Below are 20,192 nucleotides of genomic sequence, written 5' to 3' on the forward strand. Positions count from 1 at the left end.
AACAGTCCCATATACCATTCACCAATGTTCCCCAGTTGTTGACATTTTATCATATTTTCTTTATCATTATCTATCTACCATCTATTTATTGTCCTATCTGTCTGTCTGTCTATCTATCTCTTTTTTTCCAAAAACCATTTGAGAGTAAGTTACAGACATGCTAGTCCATTCCCCTTGAATACTTTAGTGCATATTCCCTACAAACAAGGTTACTCTCCTGCAGGACCCTAGGACAACCATCAGCATCAAGAAACAGTATGAGCAGCTAATCCACAGACTCCATGAACATTTTCCCGTTTCTATGTCCTGTCTAGTAAACGGATCTAATGTGTTGCACTTGGCTGTGCTGTCTCTTTAGTTTCGTGTGCAATCTGGAACAGTTCCACAGTGTTTTCCTTGCCTTTGGTGGCCTTCTAATTTTGAAGAGTATAGACCAGTATTTTGTATAATGCTCCTCAATTTGGGTTTGTCCAATGTTTCCTTATGATTAAATTCAGGTTATGGACTTTGGGCAGAAGTATGAATCTGTGTTCTCACTGTGTCCGATAGGGTACCCCACGGATATAGGTGGTACCTGTCAAGTTATTATTTTTCTCTTTATAATTAGTTTTTTTCTTCTTTTTGATAGGGAGATATTTTGAGACTCTGTAAATATCTATTCCTCATCAAACTTTTACCCACTAGTTTTAGAATCCATTAGTAATTCTTGTTTGAATCCATTATTACTATGATGGTTGCCAAATGGTGGCTTTCTAATTCTATACTTCCTTTTACATTGATTAGGTGCCATTATATTATAAAGAAAAGCTTCCTTTTCTCTCCAGTTCTTTCTTCATCTATTTATATAGATCCCTATTTTACTACCTTATAGTCCACTACTACTATTTATTTTTATGCCCAGAGTGTCCCTGGTTTTTCCAGTGAGAGCCCCATTCAAGCTGGCTTCTACGTCTTGTTGACATGTCCCTATCGCTCTTGGAACACATCCTCACTGTCTGGCACAATGAGATATGCCAGGCTAATTTTGAAGTTTTGCTGCCCAGCTCTGGAATCAGAAATTTCTCTAATGAGCCCTGATTCCTCTGGGTAGAGAACAGTATTTGGAAACCAAGATCTGGGCATTGGATGTGCTACTGGAGTGTCGCTGTCCCAGGCTCTCTCAATGGGCAAATTGGGGCAAATATATGTGTGCATGTGCCTGCATGTACATACATATATATTATGCATAACTACATCTATTTTATTACTATATGTACCTATGTATATATTAAAAACATGTTCACACCTCCAGTTCTGATTCAATTCCACAGGAAGGCACTCTCCCTTTCCAAATTTGTACCCCTCCTCCTCTGCTAGTGGCCGCTGTTATTTTCTAAATGTATGCTTATCTCTCCATCCCTGGTGTGTAACCAGTCTCACTTGGCTCCCACCTTCTTTGGCCCTGGTCCTGTTGGGCTACTGCCTTGCTTCTACCACCTACCTTGCTTGGCCCCAAACTCAATGGATGGAAGCAAGGAATTTTCCTAAGATAATTTTGCTGACCATTTAAGAATACCTTTTCCTACTTTCTATAATTTCCTACTTAAATAACTTTAGCACTGGACATTATGATTTTGAACAGATCTATAGGTGAAAAGTAACTTTATTTGTTTTCTTTAGCTTATCATGACAGTACCTATCTTTTCTATAGTTGAGGGGGTGGGGGTTTGAAGGTAAAGAATAGAAGGTAGAAAGGAGGTGGAGGTAGTCCAGGGGTCATCCTTCTCTAAGGGAAATACCTGATAACTAGGGCAGTGACAGAGCCGGGTGGACTTAAAAAATATCAGGGGACACCGAGTTTCTTTCTCCTTATTTTCTCTCTTCCCATACCCCTACTTTCAAGCACCAGGAAACAAAACATATGTTGTTTTTGTGTCCGTTATTTTGGTTGTTCAGTACCTAATGGGGAAAAGAATACAGTGTAAGCCAATTCTCTGTGGGTGAAGTTGCGAGGCAGAGGGGGTGAGGCAGGAGAGCCATAGAGGGTCATGCAGAGGGGGCAGGTGGCTGGAGGAAGAGCTCAGTTAGAAGGGAACTCGAGGCCGCGACAGAATGAAATCAGTAGAGAAGTGAAGGGGAAGGGAAGGGTTCACTGAGGGAGATGGTAAGACAGAGTTGGGCTTGGTGGAGTGGATGGCTGATGAGAAGGCGTTTCAAATGGCCTTGATTAATTGTCAAAGTTTAAAGACCTGTAGGCATGTTCACATTTTCCGCTTGAGAACTTAAGGGCAAAAGATGTTTGAAGAATCCATGTATTCATTTTTCTGTAAAAAGCAATTCCTAAGCATAAGTAAATTGACTCTTTTTTTTTTTTTTGCTTTGCTTTTAGGTCATGTGTATTCTGCCTTCCACTCAGCAGAACTATTATGAATCCATTAAAAAATATCTGAGCTCCGACTGCCCAGTCCCAAGCCAGTGTGTGCTTGTCCGGACCTTGAGTAAACAGGGGATGATGATGAGTATTGCCACCAAGATTGCCATGCAGATGACCTGTAAACTCGGAGGCGAGCTGTGGGCCGTTGAGATCCCTGTGAGGAATCTGTCACTCTTGTCCTTTTAGTAATCAGTTGATCAATTCATTTTTAAAATGTATTTTTTAAAGTTGATTTCAGAGAGGAAGGGAGAGGGAGAGAGAGAAACCTCAATGATGAGAGAGAATCATTGATTGGCTGCCTCCTGCACGCCCCACATTGGCGATCGAGCCTGCAACCCGGGCATGTAACCTGACCGGGAATTGAACTGTGACCTCCTGGTTCATAGGTTGACACTCAACCACTGAGCCACGCTGGCCGGGCTGATTAATTCATTTAAAAAATGAAATCAAAGTGGGAGATTTTTTATAGGATCCCAGAGGTATTTGTTTTGCTTGTTGAGCTCTGCTCTGGGTTTGGCTTCCACAGCCACTGTGAAGGTGTGCACAGGTGAGGCGTAGCCCCCGTTCTCAAGGAGCTTCAGTTAAGCTGATAACAGAATCGATCCTGGGAGAGAATCTAGTTTGGCATAGACTTGGAAGGATGTGCTTTAGAGCCTCTAGCAGCTATTTAAAATCTGCATTCCACGGCCTTTGCCTTTATCTGCTTCCACCAGGTGCTAACTCTCAGAGTAGCCTTGTATCCTGGTTGGGCCTCCCCAAACCTTGGAGAGCTGGCAGAGCCTATCATCTGAATCTCCAAACGGTGTGGGGAACTGAGAAAATCCTCTTGTCTTTCCTGAACTGTGGCCACTGTGGGAGGAAGTGCGGGAATGAGAAGTGAGAGAATGTAGCCCATTCTCTTACGCTTCCATAAGCAGGGTGACCCCAGCTGCATAGCCAGGTGAGGAGTCCTTAGAGAGCTGAAGAACGGGGGCTGGAATTCCTCTCCAGATTCCTTCAGCCCAGAGGCAAGGGATAAATGGACTGAGCACTTCCCCAGAATCCTTTGAGCCACTGATGACTCATGGCCATCTCCACAGAGGATGGTTGCTATTTTGGACTGTAGTGAATCTCTTAAAGCAAAGTATGTACCATATTCTTCCCTTCCTCTTTAAGTCTCTTTGGTTTCTGGTTAAATATCTGCCTCACCTGGACCTTGATCTTCCTGGCACATAGCTTAACTTGAATAATTAAACAATGGTGGCAATTTTAAAAACTTTCATATTAAGTTGTTTGAGGAAATAATACCTCATCCCATTAAAATCATGAAACATTTAATTTTACAGTTAAAGTCCCTGATGGTAGTTGGCATCGATGTCTGTAAAGATGCGTTCAACAAGGGAATGGTGGTGGTTGGATTTGTGGCCAGTATTAACCTCAGAATCACCAGGTACTTTTACAATGACTCTAACATATTCTTCCACTATTTAGACTATTAATTGTGGTTTAACTAAAGACTATGCAGCAAGGAATAGTTTGTATTCTTTACTTATTTTTAAAATGTGAATACTTAAGGTCATAAATTATACTGACATAAATGATTGATAATATTGGGGCAATACATTGCCGCATTAAAAAACTATTTTTATACATACATTAGGACAAGCTATTGCTCATACTAGTCATATTCCCAAAAGGATGGCCATGTGGAAATTCTTGTGCATTTATTTTCTGAACATCTGCACTGTATTAGGCATTGTACTAGGAACTTTACATACATTATGTCAAGCAGTTGAGAGATTGCCTGGATTCATGCTTATGATTATATTATTATTAATGCTCACAGACACTTGATATGGTGGCTGTTGGCACAACTATTAAAAACATAGCAGGGAAAAAACATAGGCAGGATTAGGGACAACACGTTAAACATGAGCTCATAGTTCTTATTAAGTTCTCTTAGAATTGTTCCCATATTTGTAACTAAACAATGCTTTGAGGCAGTAGGAGCTGTTGGCAAATTCCTTCTTCCTAGACTTAAGCTGTTTGATTTACTCCATTAAGTTTGTGGTTAGGTATCTACTTGGGATTGTGGAAAATAAGAAAAATAGCTGCATGCCTCCAACCTCATTCCAGGCTGAAAGGGATCCTTGTTACATGTATCACTTCCCTAATCAAGCAGATAAAGGATGTCCAGCCAGTTAGCAGCATCCTAATTGCATCACTATTGTTGCCTATTTTTAGAGGAGTATAGTAAAGTGGACGGCATACATAGTATTGTCATGACCTTCATTTTCTAAGTGCTTTACTTTAATTGATGACTTTAGCAAGAAAACTTGCTTCTGAAATATAAATAACTTAATCATGTTAAGTTTTTTTAAGTCCAAAAGGCTCACCATTAGAAGTGGAAGCTTATGCTTGAGAAATCTTTGATTATTTTGAAAGTAGAAATCTACTGCTTAATAAATTCCTTTATAATAATAACCTAGAGGCCTCTATTAGTGCTTTTATGTGGCAAGTGCTAAGCACTTTATGTGTATTATCTAATTTAATTTTTACCGTAACCCTGTGAGGTAGTAACTATCATACCAGCTTGTACATGTTCTTGTTACAGGTGAGGAAACTGAAGTTTAGGTTCTCATAGCAGAGTCACGTAGTTGATGAGTATACAGCCAGGATTTGAACCCAGATGTGTCTGATGTCAGCACAATGCTTTTTTTTCTCTTTTCAATAAATTTCATTTTGGGGGGAGGGTGAGATTTTAATGTAATTGTGACCATATAGCATATACAAAATTGTGAACAACATTGATTTAAATTTGTAATGTTTATTTCTTAATTTAACCTTAATGCATGTGTCTAGTAGACATTTTTGAACTTTACCTTTGTTTTTTGCTTATTTTAGGTGGTTTTCCCGCTGTATCCTTCAGAGAACAACCGCTGAGGTTGCAGACTGCTTAAAAGTTTTCATGATCGGTACTGAAACCGTAACAGTGTGGGTGGGCTCCAAGACTGTTCCTTCAGACCAAGGTCCGTGTGCTGATAGTAGAGCAGATAGGAGGAGGCAAACTCCCCCAGCCTACCTGAGTCCGTGGGCAGCCAGTTGCAGATCCCCAGAGCCGTGTGCTGACTCTAACAGTCAGACTGTGGAATTCACATTGTCTTCGGCGTGTGATAAACAGAAAGCCAGGAGGAGGGAGAGTTTGTAGCTGCTGGTGGCTCTCGCAAGCAGCTTGAAGGCCAAAAGAAACCTACTGCAGAGGAACAAGGATTACGACAGAGCAGTGTTAGGTGTAGAAACAGGAGCGAAGTTTTGGGGATGCTAGCAGGCAGGGTGGCATAGCAGGAGAAGATGGGGAAGACAGCAGGTGAGGAAGGTGCCCTCTTCACAGTGTGACCGATGAAAAGAGGGACCCGGAGTTCCCACCCCTACCAGCCCAGGCCTGGGTCTGGCGTTGTCATTCCTGAAAGGTGTGTGTGCACCTCACTCCCTCCCCGACCTGCATTTTCCCATCTGTAAACTTTGGGGGTTTTTAAAGAAAGTGAATTTGGTGATAGGTGTTGGGAATGGACTTACATGTATGATCGTCTTCTTAAAGTGAATTTAAGTTAATTTCCTGGATGATAAACTTATACAAATTGTATATACAATATATACACAAAAAGAATCACTGCATCTTTATGATAGTATTACTTTCTTCTCACTTCAAAACCCGGTCTTTTTTTTTAGTGGTTATGAAAAGTTTCTGTTGGGTGGGAGTTACTGTCTGGTCTCTGCCTTTTGGTGATTTCTGGTTAGAGTGGGTGGAAATGTGTATAAAATTTATACTGTCAGTGAGACGTGAAATCTAATTGGGTGAGTCCCTGTGGAGATACTTCCAGAGGAACAGCCAAGGTCTCTCCTTATATTTTCATACCCATGCTCATTAAAGAAGAAAATGAACTAAACTTATCCAGTCTGTATTTATTGAGAAGATTTAAAGACTTAAGAAAACTAAATTAGTGTTAATTTGGTTCATATAAAGAATTTGTATGTCTGTTGCATGAATTAAGTTTTAATTTATTGCTTAAATATTAAAATTTTACTGCTGCAATATGCTAAGCTTAAGAATCTATTTTGCCATAGAAATCATTATGATTCCTCAAATAGCAAAGAGGCAGGAATGTTCCCTAAAGTTATTTGTTTTTATGTTACTGCAAATACAACCCAAGTTAGGTATTACCCTATTTCACAGTGGTCTGAAACAGCAAACTTATTTAAACATTGAAAAAAATTTTTAAATATTTTTTTTTATTGATTTCAGAGAGGAAGGGAGAAGGAGAGAGAGATAGAAACATCAATGATGAGAGAGAATCATTGATCAGCTACCTCCTGCACAACACCCACTTGGGGTCAACCCGCAATCCAGGCATGTGCCTTCATTGGAATCGAACCCTGGATCATTCAGTCTGCAGGCCAATGCCCTGTTCACTGAGCCAAACCATCTAGGGCTAACCATTAAAATTTAATGGGAATTGTATTCTTTGTTAGCATTGCATGAGTCATTCTTTTCTTATACCAAATTCTGCAGGAGCACTCAACAAATGGTACGAGTACAATCAGGGTTTGCCCGCACGGATTATTGTGTACCGTGATGGTGTAGGAAATGGTCAGCTCCAAGCACTTCTTGAATATGAAGTTCCACAGCTGCTGAGCAGTGTGGCAGAAGCACGTTCAAACACCAGGTATCCAGTGCATCGTTCTTTCTCCAACTCCTGAGCACATTTGTTGTAACTGTTAGAATTGCTGTTTGTCAGCATATCCTTTCTATGCAGTTAAGTTTTGCTCTGTTTCTGCATCTGGATGGATTGATTTCCCCTAGATTGGAGGGTAATCAGGATGGTCTTATGTAAATAGCCTGGAAGGCGTGAGCTTTGGGTGCCTGGGGGACATCCTCCAGAGCCTGACACTGAGATGCAGCAGAAAGCTTGCGGGGGCTGCTGGCAGGCGAAGCTGCTCAGACATGTTAACGTGCCATGGGGAAAAAACAAGCTATGGCTTCAAGCTCAAGACCCAAATCCACACACAGGGCAGGCACTGGTGTGCGGCCGAGGTCTGTGGCAGGCAGAGTGAGTGCTGTGAATGCCGAGCTGCACGTGGAAATCAGACCGTCTTCAACACCAGGCACCTTGCTCCACTGCCACGTGTCTAGCTTCCATGTTTCAGTACAACATTCATTATGTCAAGTGCAAGAAAAATATCAGAACTGGAAAGTGGGGGAGGATGATCATCTGAAAATATTCGGAAAGCATCTTCCAAGCAGTGCACAGTGGGCATCTGTAGGGTTATACCATCACCTCCATCAACCAAGTGTGGCAGCCAAGAGCCACAAAGGAGCTGTCTTAAACTCATCAGTGACTGTTAGGAGGCAGAGCAGAATGGTTTGAGGGCAAGGTCATCTTCAGCTGCATCTAAATTGTCAGAGCCCAAATCTCTCCCTGCTCACTGATGGCAAGTGAATGTGTCTATTCTGAATCACAAGTGTGCCATTTAGGGATTGCTGAGGGTGCTAAGGAGTTAGTTTTCTAGCACTAGGACCGTGGCCCGCAAACTGCGGCTCTCGAGCCACATGCGGCTCTTTGGCCCCTTGAGTGTGGCTCTTCCACAAAATACAATGTGCGGGTGTGCACATACAGTGCGATTGAAACTTCGTGGCCCATGCGCAGAAGTCGGTATTTTGTGGAAGAGCCACACTCAAAGGGCCAAAGAGCCGCATGTGGCTCGCGAGCCGCAGTTTGCCGAGCCGCAGTTTGCTGACCACTGGAGTAGGACATCAACGTCTAAATCTCAACATTGGAAACAATAATATGGATTTTAAATAATTAAAATGCTTAAGGGGAAATTTCACGGTGACCTTTGCATCCCAGAGGCCCCTTCCATGATGGCTGATGCTTGGACTTGGCCTTGTCTTTCCCAAATGCTGACTTTAACACTTGGTCATTCAGCATTTGGCCCAAATGTGTATTTGGTTCACCCCTCCATCCTTTCAAGAGCGTGTTCTGCATGGTTCAAAAGCGATGATTTGATGAGTAAGAGGGACTTGTGGTTCTTCCGTTCCTATTCAGAAATTGAGAGGGAGGCAGACTGAGGGTGAAAATAGAGGGACTGTTCCTAATGGAAAAGAATCTTGTCTCCACAGAAAATTCTGGAAAATCATTTTTTAGAAGTGCTCATTTAAGTTCATTGTCCTATTGACCATTCCCCCCTTAAATGATATAAACTAGCCAGGTGATTGGACCTCCCACACTGTCCGCAGCAAATGAGGACAATACCTAATTGAAAAAATTGCATGTGTCTCTGGGGGAGGAGAGATTGAGGTTGATTTTTAAAAATATATATTTTATTGATTTTTTTTTTACAGACAGGAAGGGAGAGAGAGAGTTAGAAACGTCAATGAAAGAGAAACATCGATCAGCTGCCTCCTGCACACCTCCCACTGGGGATGTGCCCGCAACCTTTGACCGGAATCGAACCTGGGACCTTCCAGTCCGCAGGCCTACGCTCTATCCACTGAGCCAAACCTGCTAAGGCGAGGGTGATTTTTATTTTCTTTGTTGTTGCAGTGCTTTTCTAATGAATTTATTCATTTATTCCATCAAAACTTAGAATTACTATATGTCAGCTTATCTTTTTTTAAAAATCAAAAGATAGGAAGCGGCATGGCTAGGTTTCCGTTCTCTGTCTTACTTTCTTGTCTCTCTGGCTCCAAGCTCCAAGCTGTCGGTGATTGTGGTCAGGAAGAGGTGCATGCCACGGTTCTTCATGGAACAGAACCGCACCTTACAGAACCCACCACTCGGCACCGTGGTGGATTCAGAAGCCACGCGTCCTGAATGGTCAGTGCTGTTCGAAAACGGATGTTCAGTGAAACATGCGCTGTGTGTTGTACAAGTTTGGTCTTATTTTGTTTGCCTTCTTTCTCACATTCATTCCATTTCCCCCCTCAGGTATGACTTTTACTTGGTCAGCCAAGCCGCCTGTCGGGGAACTGTTAATCCCACCCACTATAATGTCATCTATGATGACAACGGCTTGAAGCCCGACCACATGCAGAGACTTACATTCAAACTGTGCCACCTGTACTACAACTGGCCGGTGAGTGACAGCCGTTTACTGACACTCGAGTACCGACGTTCAAGGTTCCCACCCAGGAATTCTCCCCCAGTTTACCTTTGTATCTCTACACCTCGCACAATGCCCGACTTTTTCACAAAGGAGAAATGAACGAATGAGTGAATGAATGACTGACTCCTTGAGTCCACAATGGGAGAAACCCAGTCTGCCACAGAAATGAAATGGCAGTAACTATTAATACATTAATATGTATCATTCCCAGAGGACTTTTTGTATACACTCATTATCTTACACAAGCCTGGGAGCAAATGAGGATGTTGTTATTTCCATGTTACAGTGGAAGTTGAAGCCAGCTCAGAGGTCTGGTGGGAAAGTGACGGGCCTGGCCCTGTTCTGTGTGCCTGTGCATGAGGCCAAGATCTGCTCTCAGAGTCCAAGGCCAAGAATTGTCCCGAGCCCCTTGGAACATTAAGTTGAAGGAAACATATATTAGCCCTGAGTGTAGTAGCTCCCAGCTCCCAGCGCCATGAAGTCAGACTGGCCTGTGCCCCATTCTGCCCAGTGAGCATAAGGTCCAGTGAGCAGATGCCCTTTGTTGGTTGGGTCTAGTTACTGTTTACTCACAAACATATCCTATTGTGTATGTAACTAGTAGATGAAGAATCTCAGGGGAAAATCGCTTTGAAGAACAAGTTATCCTCTTAATTACCACCCATACTTTCTCCTCTCAGGGCTTAGTCAGTATCCCAGCACCGTGCCAGTACGCACACAAGCTGAGCTTCCTCGTGGCACAGAGCATCCACAAAGAACCAAGTCTGCAGCTGGCCAATTCTCTCTTCTACCTGTGAGGACATGAACCGTCGGCATTGCCGGATGAAGAATCCCAGGAGTAGTCAGTATACTCTCTACAAATCTGCCATGACCTCGAGGCTGTGACTGGGGAAAGGAGATGGAGCCAGCTTTAACTTCTGGGGAAAACAAAAACAATTTAATCTGAAATGGTTCAAGAGGAATGCGTGCTGTTTATATTTGAAAACGATATGCTTGGGTTAGATTCTCACTGTGGTATGTGGAATTAAAAACGTACCATCACCTGTTACGTTAGTAAGTCCACAAAGCTGAATACCCTCTAAGAAAATAAGTGTTTGCATGATGTTTTGATGGGTAGGTCAACGGGGTCTAATTCCCAGCATAAATGTCTCAGAAGTTTCCTTAAGCAATGGTATAGAGCATTTTGTAGAGTGGTGTAAGTAGATATTAGAAAATAAAGACAATTTAGAGCATCGCATATTGTGTTTATCGTTACTTGGATTTCAGTTGAAGTTACCTGTGAAGCTCGGTATTTACCATAAGTGTTTTCAGCAAAGACTTTTACCCACTAGACATCATCACCGTCACTCTTTGAGTTCTGTTCCTAAGACTGAACATACCACTTGCTCTCTTGATGGTACTTTATTTCCCTTCATACAACTACTCTCATTGAAGACCTTGCTTCCTACTGCACTGAGAAAACACTCCCTCCGGGAGGACTTGCGCAGGCTCCCATTCCATCCATCTGAAGGCCTCTGTGTGCACAGACCCCTCCCCTTGTTGTCATAAGTAAACATGTCTCTGCCCTATGGACGGCTGTCACCTGTGCGCTCGCTCCCGCTCCCTCTGATGGTGAAGGACGCTGCTCTGGCACTTCTTCCCTCCCTCTGCTGCATCCTCAGTCTACCCCCCACACCGGATCATTCCCATCAGCATGATAAATGTGCTGTGATTTCTTCCATCTTTAAAAAATATATATCTTTATTGATTTCAGAGAGAAAAGGAGAGGGAGTGAGAGAGAGAAACATCAATGATGAGAGAGAATCACTGATCGGCTGCCTCCTGCACGCCCCCCACTGGGGATCGAGCCGCAACCCAGGCATGTGCCCTGACTGGGAATTGAACCGTGACCTTCTGGTTCGTAGGTCAATGCTCAACCACTGAGCCACCTTAGCTGGGCTATTACTTCCAGCTTAAGAAACTATTTCCCCCTCCACTTACCATCCCAGTCCTTTGCTCCTCCTTTTAGAAAAACTTCTCAAAAAAAATAGTCTATCCGCAATGTATTAAATTCTTTACTCCAATCAGAATTTCACAACCACCACATCAAAATTGCTTTTGTTGCCCTGGCTGGGTGGGTCGGTTGGAGCACTGTCCCATGCACCAAAGGGTTTCGAGTTCAATTCCCAATCAGGGCACATACTTAGGTTGCGGGTTTGATTCCTGGTGAGGGCCCATACGAGAGGCAGCCAATGTTTCTCTTTCTCTCTAAAAATCAGTAAAAACATATCCTTGGGTGAGGATTTAAAAAATTTCTTTTGCCAAGGTTACTAATGACCTCCACTTTGTGAAATTTGATCGTCAATTCTAGGTCCTGGTCTTGCCCAGCCTGTTAGAGCGTTTGGCCCAACTGACGGTTTCCTTCGTCTTGGGACCCTGTGTGGCCTTAGGATAAGGCACTCTCCTAGTTTCTCTCCCACTAGATCAGTCACACATTCCCTGTCTCCATTGCTGGTTTCTCCTCATCTTCTCATCTCATCCTTCATAGGAGATTCCCCAGGAATGAGAATATGACCACATGCAAAATCTATTGTTATGTAGGAAAAAATCAGAGTTCTAGATTTTTCTCACAGAGAGAGAGTAGGTGGAAGGCTGTAGTGAAGGGGGTGTGGAGAGCCGAAGGTTCTTTCTGAGGGACAAAGAGAGCAAGCCCCTCTGCAGAGATATACGATGGCACGGAAAACATTCTTTTCCCATTTGAGTGTGTTTTTCAGGCCTGGTAACATGGTCCATTTCAGTAAGAGTAAGAGAAATGATAACCAGTGTGGGTGTGAGGGGGGTCCCAGGCACAGCCCCAAACCAAGCTCTTTACAGTCACACTTAATCTTCACACCTGTGTGAATTAGGCACTATAACGACCATTTTGCAGATGATAAAACTGAGGATTAAAGATGCTATATGGCTCACCAACTGTAAAATGAATAAATTGTGGAGTTAGAATTTGTCCTTGGTGTGTTGGACTCCAAAACCTGTGAGATGAACCACAAGGTACAGTAAGATTTAAAAATTTTCTCCCTGAGTTTCTTAGGTGAGGGAGTGCCTTATATTTGAAGTTAGCAAGTGAGGGCAAGGTACTAAACCAATCCAGAGTGGTTGGATTTTTGTGTCGATGATGTTGTTTTCTCCTTCCAAGTACAAGGATGCTATAAAGCACCATCACCAGCAGCCGGCTTTAGGATTAATCCACACAGGAAGGACTCTGTAGAGCTTTGTAACTTAAAGTTTTGCTCCAGGTAGGATTCGTTGCCATTTTACCCCACCAGGGGGCAGACAAGGACTGTGTGCGAGCAAGAGCCCTCCCCTTTGCAGGTGTGGTGTAGCAGATAGTGGAAGAAGAGCCAATGTCAAATTGGCTCCCAGAAACCAACATAGGATTAGGAAACTCTTCATCTGAGCTCTGGTTCCAACACTGTTAGCTGTGGGATCCCCTCTCCGAGACTCAGTTACCCGATCTGTCATATGTGAAGGGGGGTTGGAGTAGACATTTAAAAGATTTAAAAAATACAGATGCTGGGTCCACTTTCAGGAATAGGTATTGATGAATGAGAATTAGTTGTTGAAATGCTTAGATTGGAACAGGGGCACCGTATAAGTGTTACCTACTTCTAATATGGAATAACAAATCAAGAGCTTGCTCAGTAGTCAAAATGTCCAGCCTAAGAAGGAAGCAGAGCCAGAAAGATTTACAGCTGAGTTTTACCATGGTCGAGGGACAGATCATTCCTGCCTTACACAAACTGTTCCAAAGAGGAGACAAATAGAGACATTTAATTTATTTTATTTTATGAGACAGTATAATTTGATTTCTAAACCAGTCAAAGACAGTATTAAAATATATGCCAACCTCTCATAAACATAGATGTAAAAAATCCAAATAAAATATGAACAAACCCAGTGTAGCAGAATAGAAGAATACATTTTAAAAAGAAGACCAAGCCCTCATTGGTATGGCTCAATGAATAGAGCATCGGCCTGCAGAAAGAAGGGTCCTGGGTTTGATTCTGGTCAAGGGCACATACCTCAGTTGCAGGCTCCTCCCCGGCCTGGGCTCTGGTCCAGGCTTCTGCGGGAGGCAACCAATTGATGTGTTTCTCTCACATCAACGTTTCTCTCTGTCTTTCCCTCTCTCCTCCACCCTCTCTGAAAATCAATGGAAAAATATCTTTGGATGAGGATTACAAACAAACAAACAAATAAACAAACAAATAAATAAATAGAAGACCAAGCATGTTTAGCTCAGGAATGCACAAAAGTTTTAAGAAAATCTATCAATGCAATTAGCAGATTTAAAAGCACAATCCACATGGTCACTGCAGTAGCTGCAGACCAAGCATTCAAGAAAATTTAATATTCGTGTGTGATTTTAAAAGACAATTCTTAACAAAATATAAACAGAAACTCGAACATCCTTGGCTTGAAAAAAGACTTCTAACAAAAAAATCTATAACCTATTATAATAAATTTTATATATCATGTGCTTAAAAGTTTTCCTATTAAAGTCAAGAACAAGACAAAGATATCCACTACCACATTAACAATGCTATATTATAATAATATAATTATATTATTATATGTCTATATATAATATATACTTTTTATTATAAGATATTATATATAATAATAATAGAGCTATTATTAATAATGTATTTGAGCTTCTAGTCAATAAAACAATGGAGATACATAGATCAAAAAGGAAGAGACAAAATTATCATGATTTATTCAAGTATTATTATCTATTTAGAAAATCCAGGAAGTCCTATAACATTAATAAAATAATTCAACAAAATAGAACATATAAAACTACCTTCAAAAACAAATTTCTATGAGTTAGTATTATACAAGTACATTGAAAAAAATCTATCAATAAAAATAATTTGATGCTTAAAAGTAAATAAAACAAGCACTTTGTGAAATTTGTTGCTTAGAAAATTTCAAAACTGCATTGAAAAACATAACAAGTTACTTAAAAAAAAGGTGAACTGTGCTCACCAATAGGAAGCTTGAATATGGTAAAGATGGAAATCTTCCCCCAAATAAATCTAAAACTTTGATGTAATTCCAATAAAAACCCCAACATGGTTTTCCATAAAACTTACCTATATATATAAAAGCCTAATATGCAAATTGTTCCCTTGGGAGTTTGACCGCTCACTATGACATGCGCTGACCACCAGGGGGCAGCACAGAATGAAGGAAGGCCCCAGCTGGCAGCTGGAAGGCCCTGATCAGCCCTGGTTGCCGGCCAGGTCTAGGAATCCTACCTGTGTATGAATTTTGTGCACTGGGCCACTAGTAAAGTTATTATAAAATTCATGTGGTAGAATAAAAGTCCGAAAATATCCAATACAATTCTGAAAAAGATTAATAAGACAGGAAGGCTTATTCTATCAGGTATCAAAGTTTATTATAAAGCTAAAGAAGTAAAATGGTAGCTTTGGCTGAGCCATGGATAAAAGATCAGTTGAACATAGAAATTCTAAAGACATGGGGCCATTTATCTATTAGAGCTAGTATTACTGATCAGAGAGGAGAGAATTAACTATTCAATAAAAGGTAGTTGGGCTTTCTACAGAAAGGAAATTAGATCTCCATCTTAAGTGAAAAACAAAAAGAAATTTCATTATTACTAAAAACAAAAAGTGTAACAACCAGAAGAAAATATAGGGAATATTTTTATGATATTCTGGTAAGGAAAACCTTTTTAAGCAATATACAAAAAAGCATAAATTATAGAGGAAAAGACTGATCACTTTGACTATGTCAAAATGTAAGCTTCTGAATGGCAAGTGAGATAATAGTAATGCTAAACAACAAACAGCAGACTAGGACAATATATGTGTAACATATACAACAGGAAAAGGATTTTATCCAAAAGATGTTTTTAAAAAATGAAAGAAAAAAACACACAAAATCACCCAATAGAAAAGTGGGCCAAAAATGATCAATTCATAGTAAAGGGAACTAAATGACTAATGATTATAGGAGGTGATGCTCCAGCTCACCATAATCAGGGAAATTAAAAATAAAATACCAATGAGACTTAATTTCACTCTCATCAGTTTGGGAAAAATTAAAAAGTTTCCTAATACTGAGAATGTGGGGAAACAAATTTAACCATTGCTGCTGGGGTATGAACTGGTGCAGTCATATTAGAAGGCTCAGACCCTAACAACCAGCAAGCCTACCTTGAGGTATATACTTTAGAGCATCTCTTGTACACGGGTACAAGAAGGGAATGGATGAAATACACTATACTCATACTAAAGAATATTTATAGCCACACTGTCAATAGTCATATTAGAGAATATAGCAGTTTAACAGAAATGAGCTGGCTAGGTCAACGTAGATTTTACATGAATGGTTCTCAAAAATAGCATTGAGTGTAAAAAAAAAAATCCAAGTTACAGAATGATGTGTGTATAATCCCATTCATGGAAAAGTTCAAAATACACACAATACCATATTATTCCTGGTTGCATAGGTGTGCATGTACACACATCTAAAAGGAAAAGATGGCGATGAAACCTTACACACTAAATAAGACCATTGCATCTACGAGGCAGCGGGTGTTGTGAGACTGTAGATAGGGATGCTGAACAAAGGGAATAGAATTTTAATTTTATTCACTTTTAAAAATAAATATTACAAAAAGTATAACAGCTGTTAATTCTGGGTTGAGCTGTCAGAGCCATCCCTGCTCTCAAGGGCTATGCTGCCTTGCCGGCAGGACATTGCCCAGAGGACAGGCCAGTTCAATGTGAAGCAGAAATATTTGCATTTGCGTTTTATTTTAGTTAGAACAGTTAACATGCGATCTACCCTCCTCAATTTAAGTGTACAATGCATTATTTTTTTACTATAGGTACAATGTTGTACAGCAGGTTCTAGAGTTTATTTACTTGCTTCATTGAAAATGTGTGCCTGTTGGTTACTAACCCCCCTGCCCCAGCCCCAGCAATCACCATTCCATTTTTTGAATCTATAAATGTGATGATTTTAGATAACTCATGTGAATGGAATCATGCAGTATTTATCTTTTTGGTGACTGGCTTATGTTAATTAGCATAATTTCTTCAAGGTTCATTCATGCTGTCTCATATTGCAGAATTTCCTTTTCTTACAAGACTGAATAGTATTCCACTTGTATGTGTTACATTTTCTTTATCTATTCACCTGTTGATGAATATTTAGATTGTTTCCACATCACAGCTATTGTGAGTAGGGCTGTGATGAACATGGGAGCGCTTATATCCCTTCCAGATCCTGATTCCAATTCTTTTGGATAAGTATCCGCAAAGTGGGACTATTGGATAATATGACAGTTCTATTTTTAATTTCCTGAGGAACGCCATAATGTTTTTCATAGCAGTGCATCATTTTTGTGCAAGGGCAATTTCTCCACATCTTGCCAACACTTGTCGTTCGTTGATTTATTGATGATAGTCATTCTGACAGGCATGAGGTGCTATTTCATGATGGTTTTGATTTGCATTTCCCTGATGATTAGTGACATTGAGCATTTTTTCGCATGCATGTAGCCAATTGTGTGCCTTCTTTGGAGAAATGTCTATTTTAAGTCCTTAGCCATTTTTTTAATTGGCTTATAAGTTTTTTTGTTGTTTTGATTTGTTTTTTACTATTGAGTTGTAGAATTTCCTTATATATTTTGGAGATTATCCCCTTACGAGATTTATGTATGGTTTTAAATGAGATGTATGAGTTGCAGACATTTTCTCCCACCCACAGGTTGCCTTTTCCTCTCTGTTGATTGTTTCCTTTGCTGTACAGAACCTTCAGTTGGATGTGGTCCCACTTGTTTATTTTTGTTTTTGTTGCCTGTGCTTTTGGTGTCATATCCATGAAATCCTTGCCAAAACCAATGGCAAAAAGCTTTTCTATGTTTCTTTCTAGGAGCTTTACAGTTCCAGGTCTTACATTTAAGGTTTTAATCCATTTTGAGTTGATTGTTGTGTGTGGTCTGAGATGAGTCAGAATCTAAAACAGAGGTTGGCTTTAGTCTCAGGGAGCACATAGTCGAACTCAGTGGAGACTTCCACCCAGAAATGAAGACCAGGCTAAGAGTTACAAGGAGAGTGTAATTGTTATTAGTTCAAAAAATGGTAGTTGAACACAATGTTATAGGATCCTGATACAGGTTCTATGAGGGATACTGATGAAGTTTCCACCTCTGAGAGCAATCTTGTCCCACAATACTTTCTGTGATCATGGGAAAGTTCTGTTCAGTACCATTAGCCACTTGTGCATTATGTGTTAAAATGTGGCTTCTGTGATGAAGGAACAGAATTTTAAATTTTATTTCATTTGACTTAATTTAAATTTAAAAAGCTCTGTGTGGCTAATGGCAACCATATTGGACAGCACAATTCTAGAGACATCACTACCTACTAGGACAGAGGGCAAATTATAACTATGGTGATTATATGATATGGAAATTATAAGTAATTATGATTTTTCATTCAATGAACATTTTTTGCAGACCTAATATGTGCTGACACCACAATATGAAGATGAGCAGGCCTGGGGCCCTGTCACTAAGACGCCCCCAATCTAGTGGGGCTCTACCACCAGCCATGTCAAATGCCCCTTTGAGAATGTTTTTGTAACATGTAGAACCCCCAGATGTGAATCAGCTCATGGAAACCAAGGTCTTTAAGGACATGGTGCTGGTTTGGCCCCTTGAGTGTCAGAATCTTGGCTGCGACGGTTAGTGGAGACCACCTTGTCCAGGCTTACAATGAACACAAGTTTGCCAACACTGGAGATGATTCTTTAACGTTGAACCATATGAAGACCACAGAGGAATGTGGTGGCGATGCAGCCATGCCCTAGGGAGAGAACCACACTCCGTTTACACATCACTCTATACATTTATAGGAGGCAACGATCAGACACAGGAGGGATTCTGACTCCATTGCCTCCCAAGTGAGAACTGGTGAGCGCGCCTAAGCAGCACGGCTGAGTTTACACAATTCGCCTTGTCCGGACTATCTGTCTCCTGTGTCTCTCTTTGTTCTTATCAGATCATGACAGTACAGTCTGTGCTGGAACACTGCCTTCCTCCTTTAGGGCTTTCGGTTACCCAGACCCTTCTGCTCTCTGCACTCACTCAGAGCATTCTCTTTCTCAGCCATTTCTAGGAAAGGGATTGTTAAGATGCCGCCTGGCTGTGCCTCCACACTGGGCCTCCCGCCTGTCCCTGCGTGCTCTGTACCCCTGCATTCTTTCTGTGGGAGGACCCTTCTTCTGAGAGCTGTGGTCACGGGAGGGGGTTTTAGCCTCATTTGACAGGGGCCGTCATTCCTGGCTGGAAACAGACCCTGGCTTGGGCAGCGCCTGGCACCACCTGTGGGCCATCATTAAACACACCCGTCTGCTCCCTCCACTGCGAACTGGAGGGCCTCGCCGCTGAATCATGAACAAGGTGATGCGGAGGGTGCACATCCTGGCCGCCGAGGACAGTGCCTTGCCCTGGGCAGCGGACAGCTGCCGGAAACAGCCTCTTCCTCTCTCTGCAGGGTCATCATGGCTGCAAGCTCTGCTGCAGCGTGTGTCCTTCCCACTTGGCCAGAGGTGACTGCCCTAGAGATGAGCACCTGGCCCAAGATTCCTCCCCTGAGTGGTTAGAAGTGGAGGTGAGGCGAGAGAGACAGAGGGGGGAGGGGGGGAGAGAGAGAGAGAGAGAGAGAGAGAGAGAGAGAGGCTAATTCTACCTATGGCAGCATGTGGCTACAACTGTAAAGCATAAATGGACAGTAGATAGAGTTGGTCCACAGGGAGATACAGTGATAAAAGCAAATGCACACAGGGACTGCTCTCCCTGGGGCATGCCAAATCCCAGCTCCCGTCCTTCCTCAGGCCCACTGCACTGTACCCTTGGCCGCAGACATCTTTGTTTCCTCTCGACAAATTTCCCTATGTTTGCTTAAGTGAGTGGGAGCAAGTTTATTTCTTCTTACACACACACACACACACACACACACACACACACACACACAGTTGGAGCTCAGCAAATGCAAGGTGTGGTCAGCAGAATTTTAAGCTGGCCTTCCTGACTCCTATTTCTGGCATCCATCGTTAGTGTAAAATGAAGGGAGTTTGCAGTCCCTAATCAGTTGATTTAAAGTTCATCAAATAAGAGATTACCCTGGCCTGGTCCAAGCTAATCAGGTGAGCCCTTGAAAAGGGTGGAGAGGTCAGAAACTCATTCTTTGCTGCCGGCCTTGAAGAAACAACGTGTGGAAGTTCTGCAGCTGCTGAGAGCTGAATTCTGCAATCACCATGTGAGCTTGCAAGAGGACCGCAAGCCTCAGCTGAGCCAGGTCTGGCTGACATGTCGGTTACAGCCTTGTGAGGCCCTGAGCAGAGGACTCGGTTACACTAGGCCTGAACTTCTGATATACCAAAACTTGGACATTTCCCGTTGGTAGGTTTGTGGCAATTTGTTCCATAGCAAAAAGGAAAACTAATACAGAAGGCAAATGAGGGGAGAGATCAACCAAAGGACTTGTGGTATGCATACAAGCATAACCAATGGACACAGACACTAGGGGGTGAGGGCATGAGCGGGGGGATGGGG

General features: G+C 41.8%; 1 protein-coding gene across 1 annotated transcript in view; it reads left to right on the top strand.

The window, feature by feature from the left end:
* PIWIL4 (piwi like RNA-mediated gene silencing 4) overlaps nt 1-10,792 on the top strand; it is a 95,955-nt gene extending 85,163 nt beyond the window's left edge. Inside the window, exons 14-20 of the mRNA XM_081099020.1 lie at nt 2,369-2,569; nt 3,739-3,842; nt 5,297-5,367; nt 6,963-7,116; nt 9,142-9,267; nt 9,379-9,526; nt 10,237-10,792. Of these exons, the coding sequence (XP_080955146.1) occupies nt 2,369-2,569; nt 3,739-3,842; nt 5,297-5,367; nt 6,963-7,116; nt 9,142-9,267; nt 9,379-9,526; nt 10,237-10,353 (921 nt within the window). The 3' untranslated portion in view covers nt 10,354-10,792. The remainder of the gene's footprint in view (nt 1-2,368; nt 2,570-3,738; nt 3,843-5,296; nt 5,368-6,962; nt 7,117-9,141; nt 9,268-9,378; nt 9,527-10,236) is intronic.
* Nucleotides 10,793-20,192: the final 9,400 nt, after the last annotated feature.

This window comes from Myotis nattereri (assembly GCF_964212035.1).
Source record: "Myotis nattereri genome assembly, chromosome: 9".
NCBI lineage: Eukaryota > Metazoa > Chordata > Mammalia > Chiroptera > Vespertilionidae > Myotis > Myotis nattereri.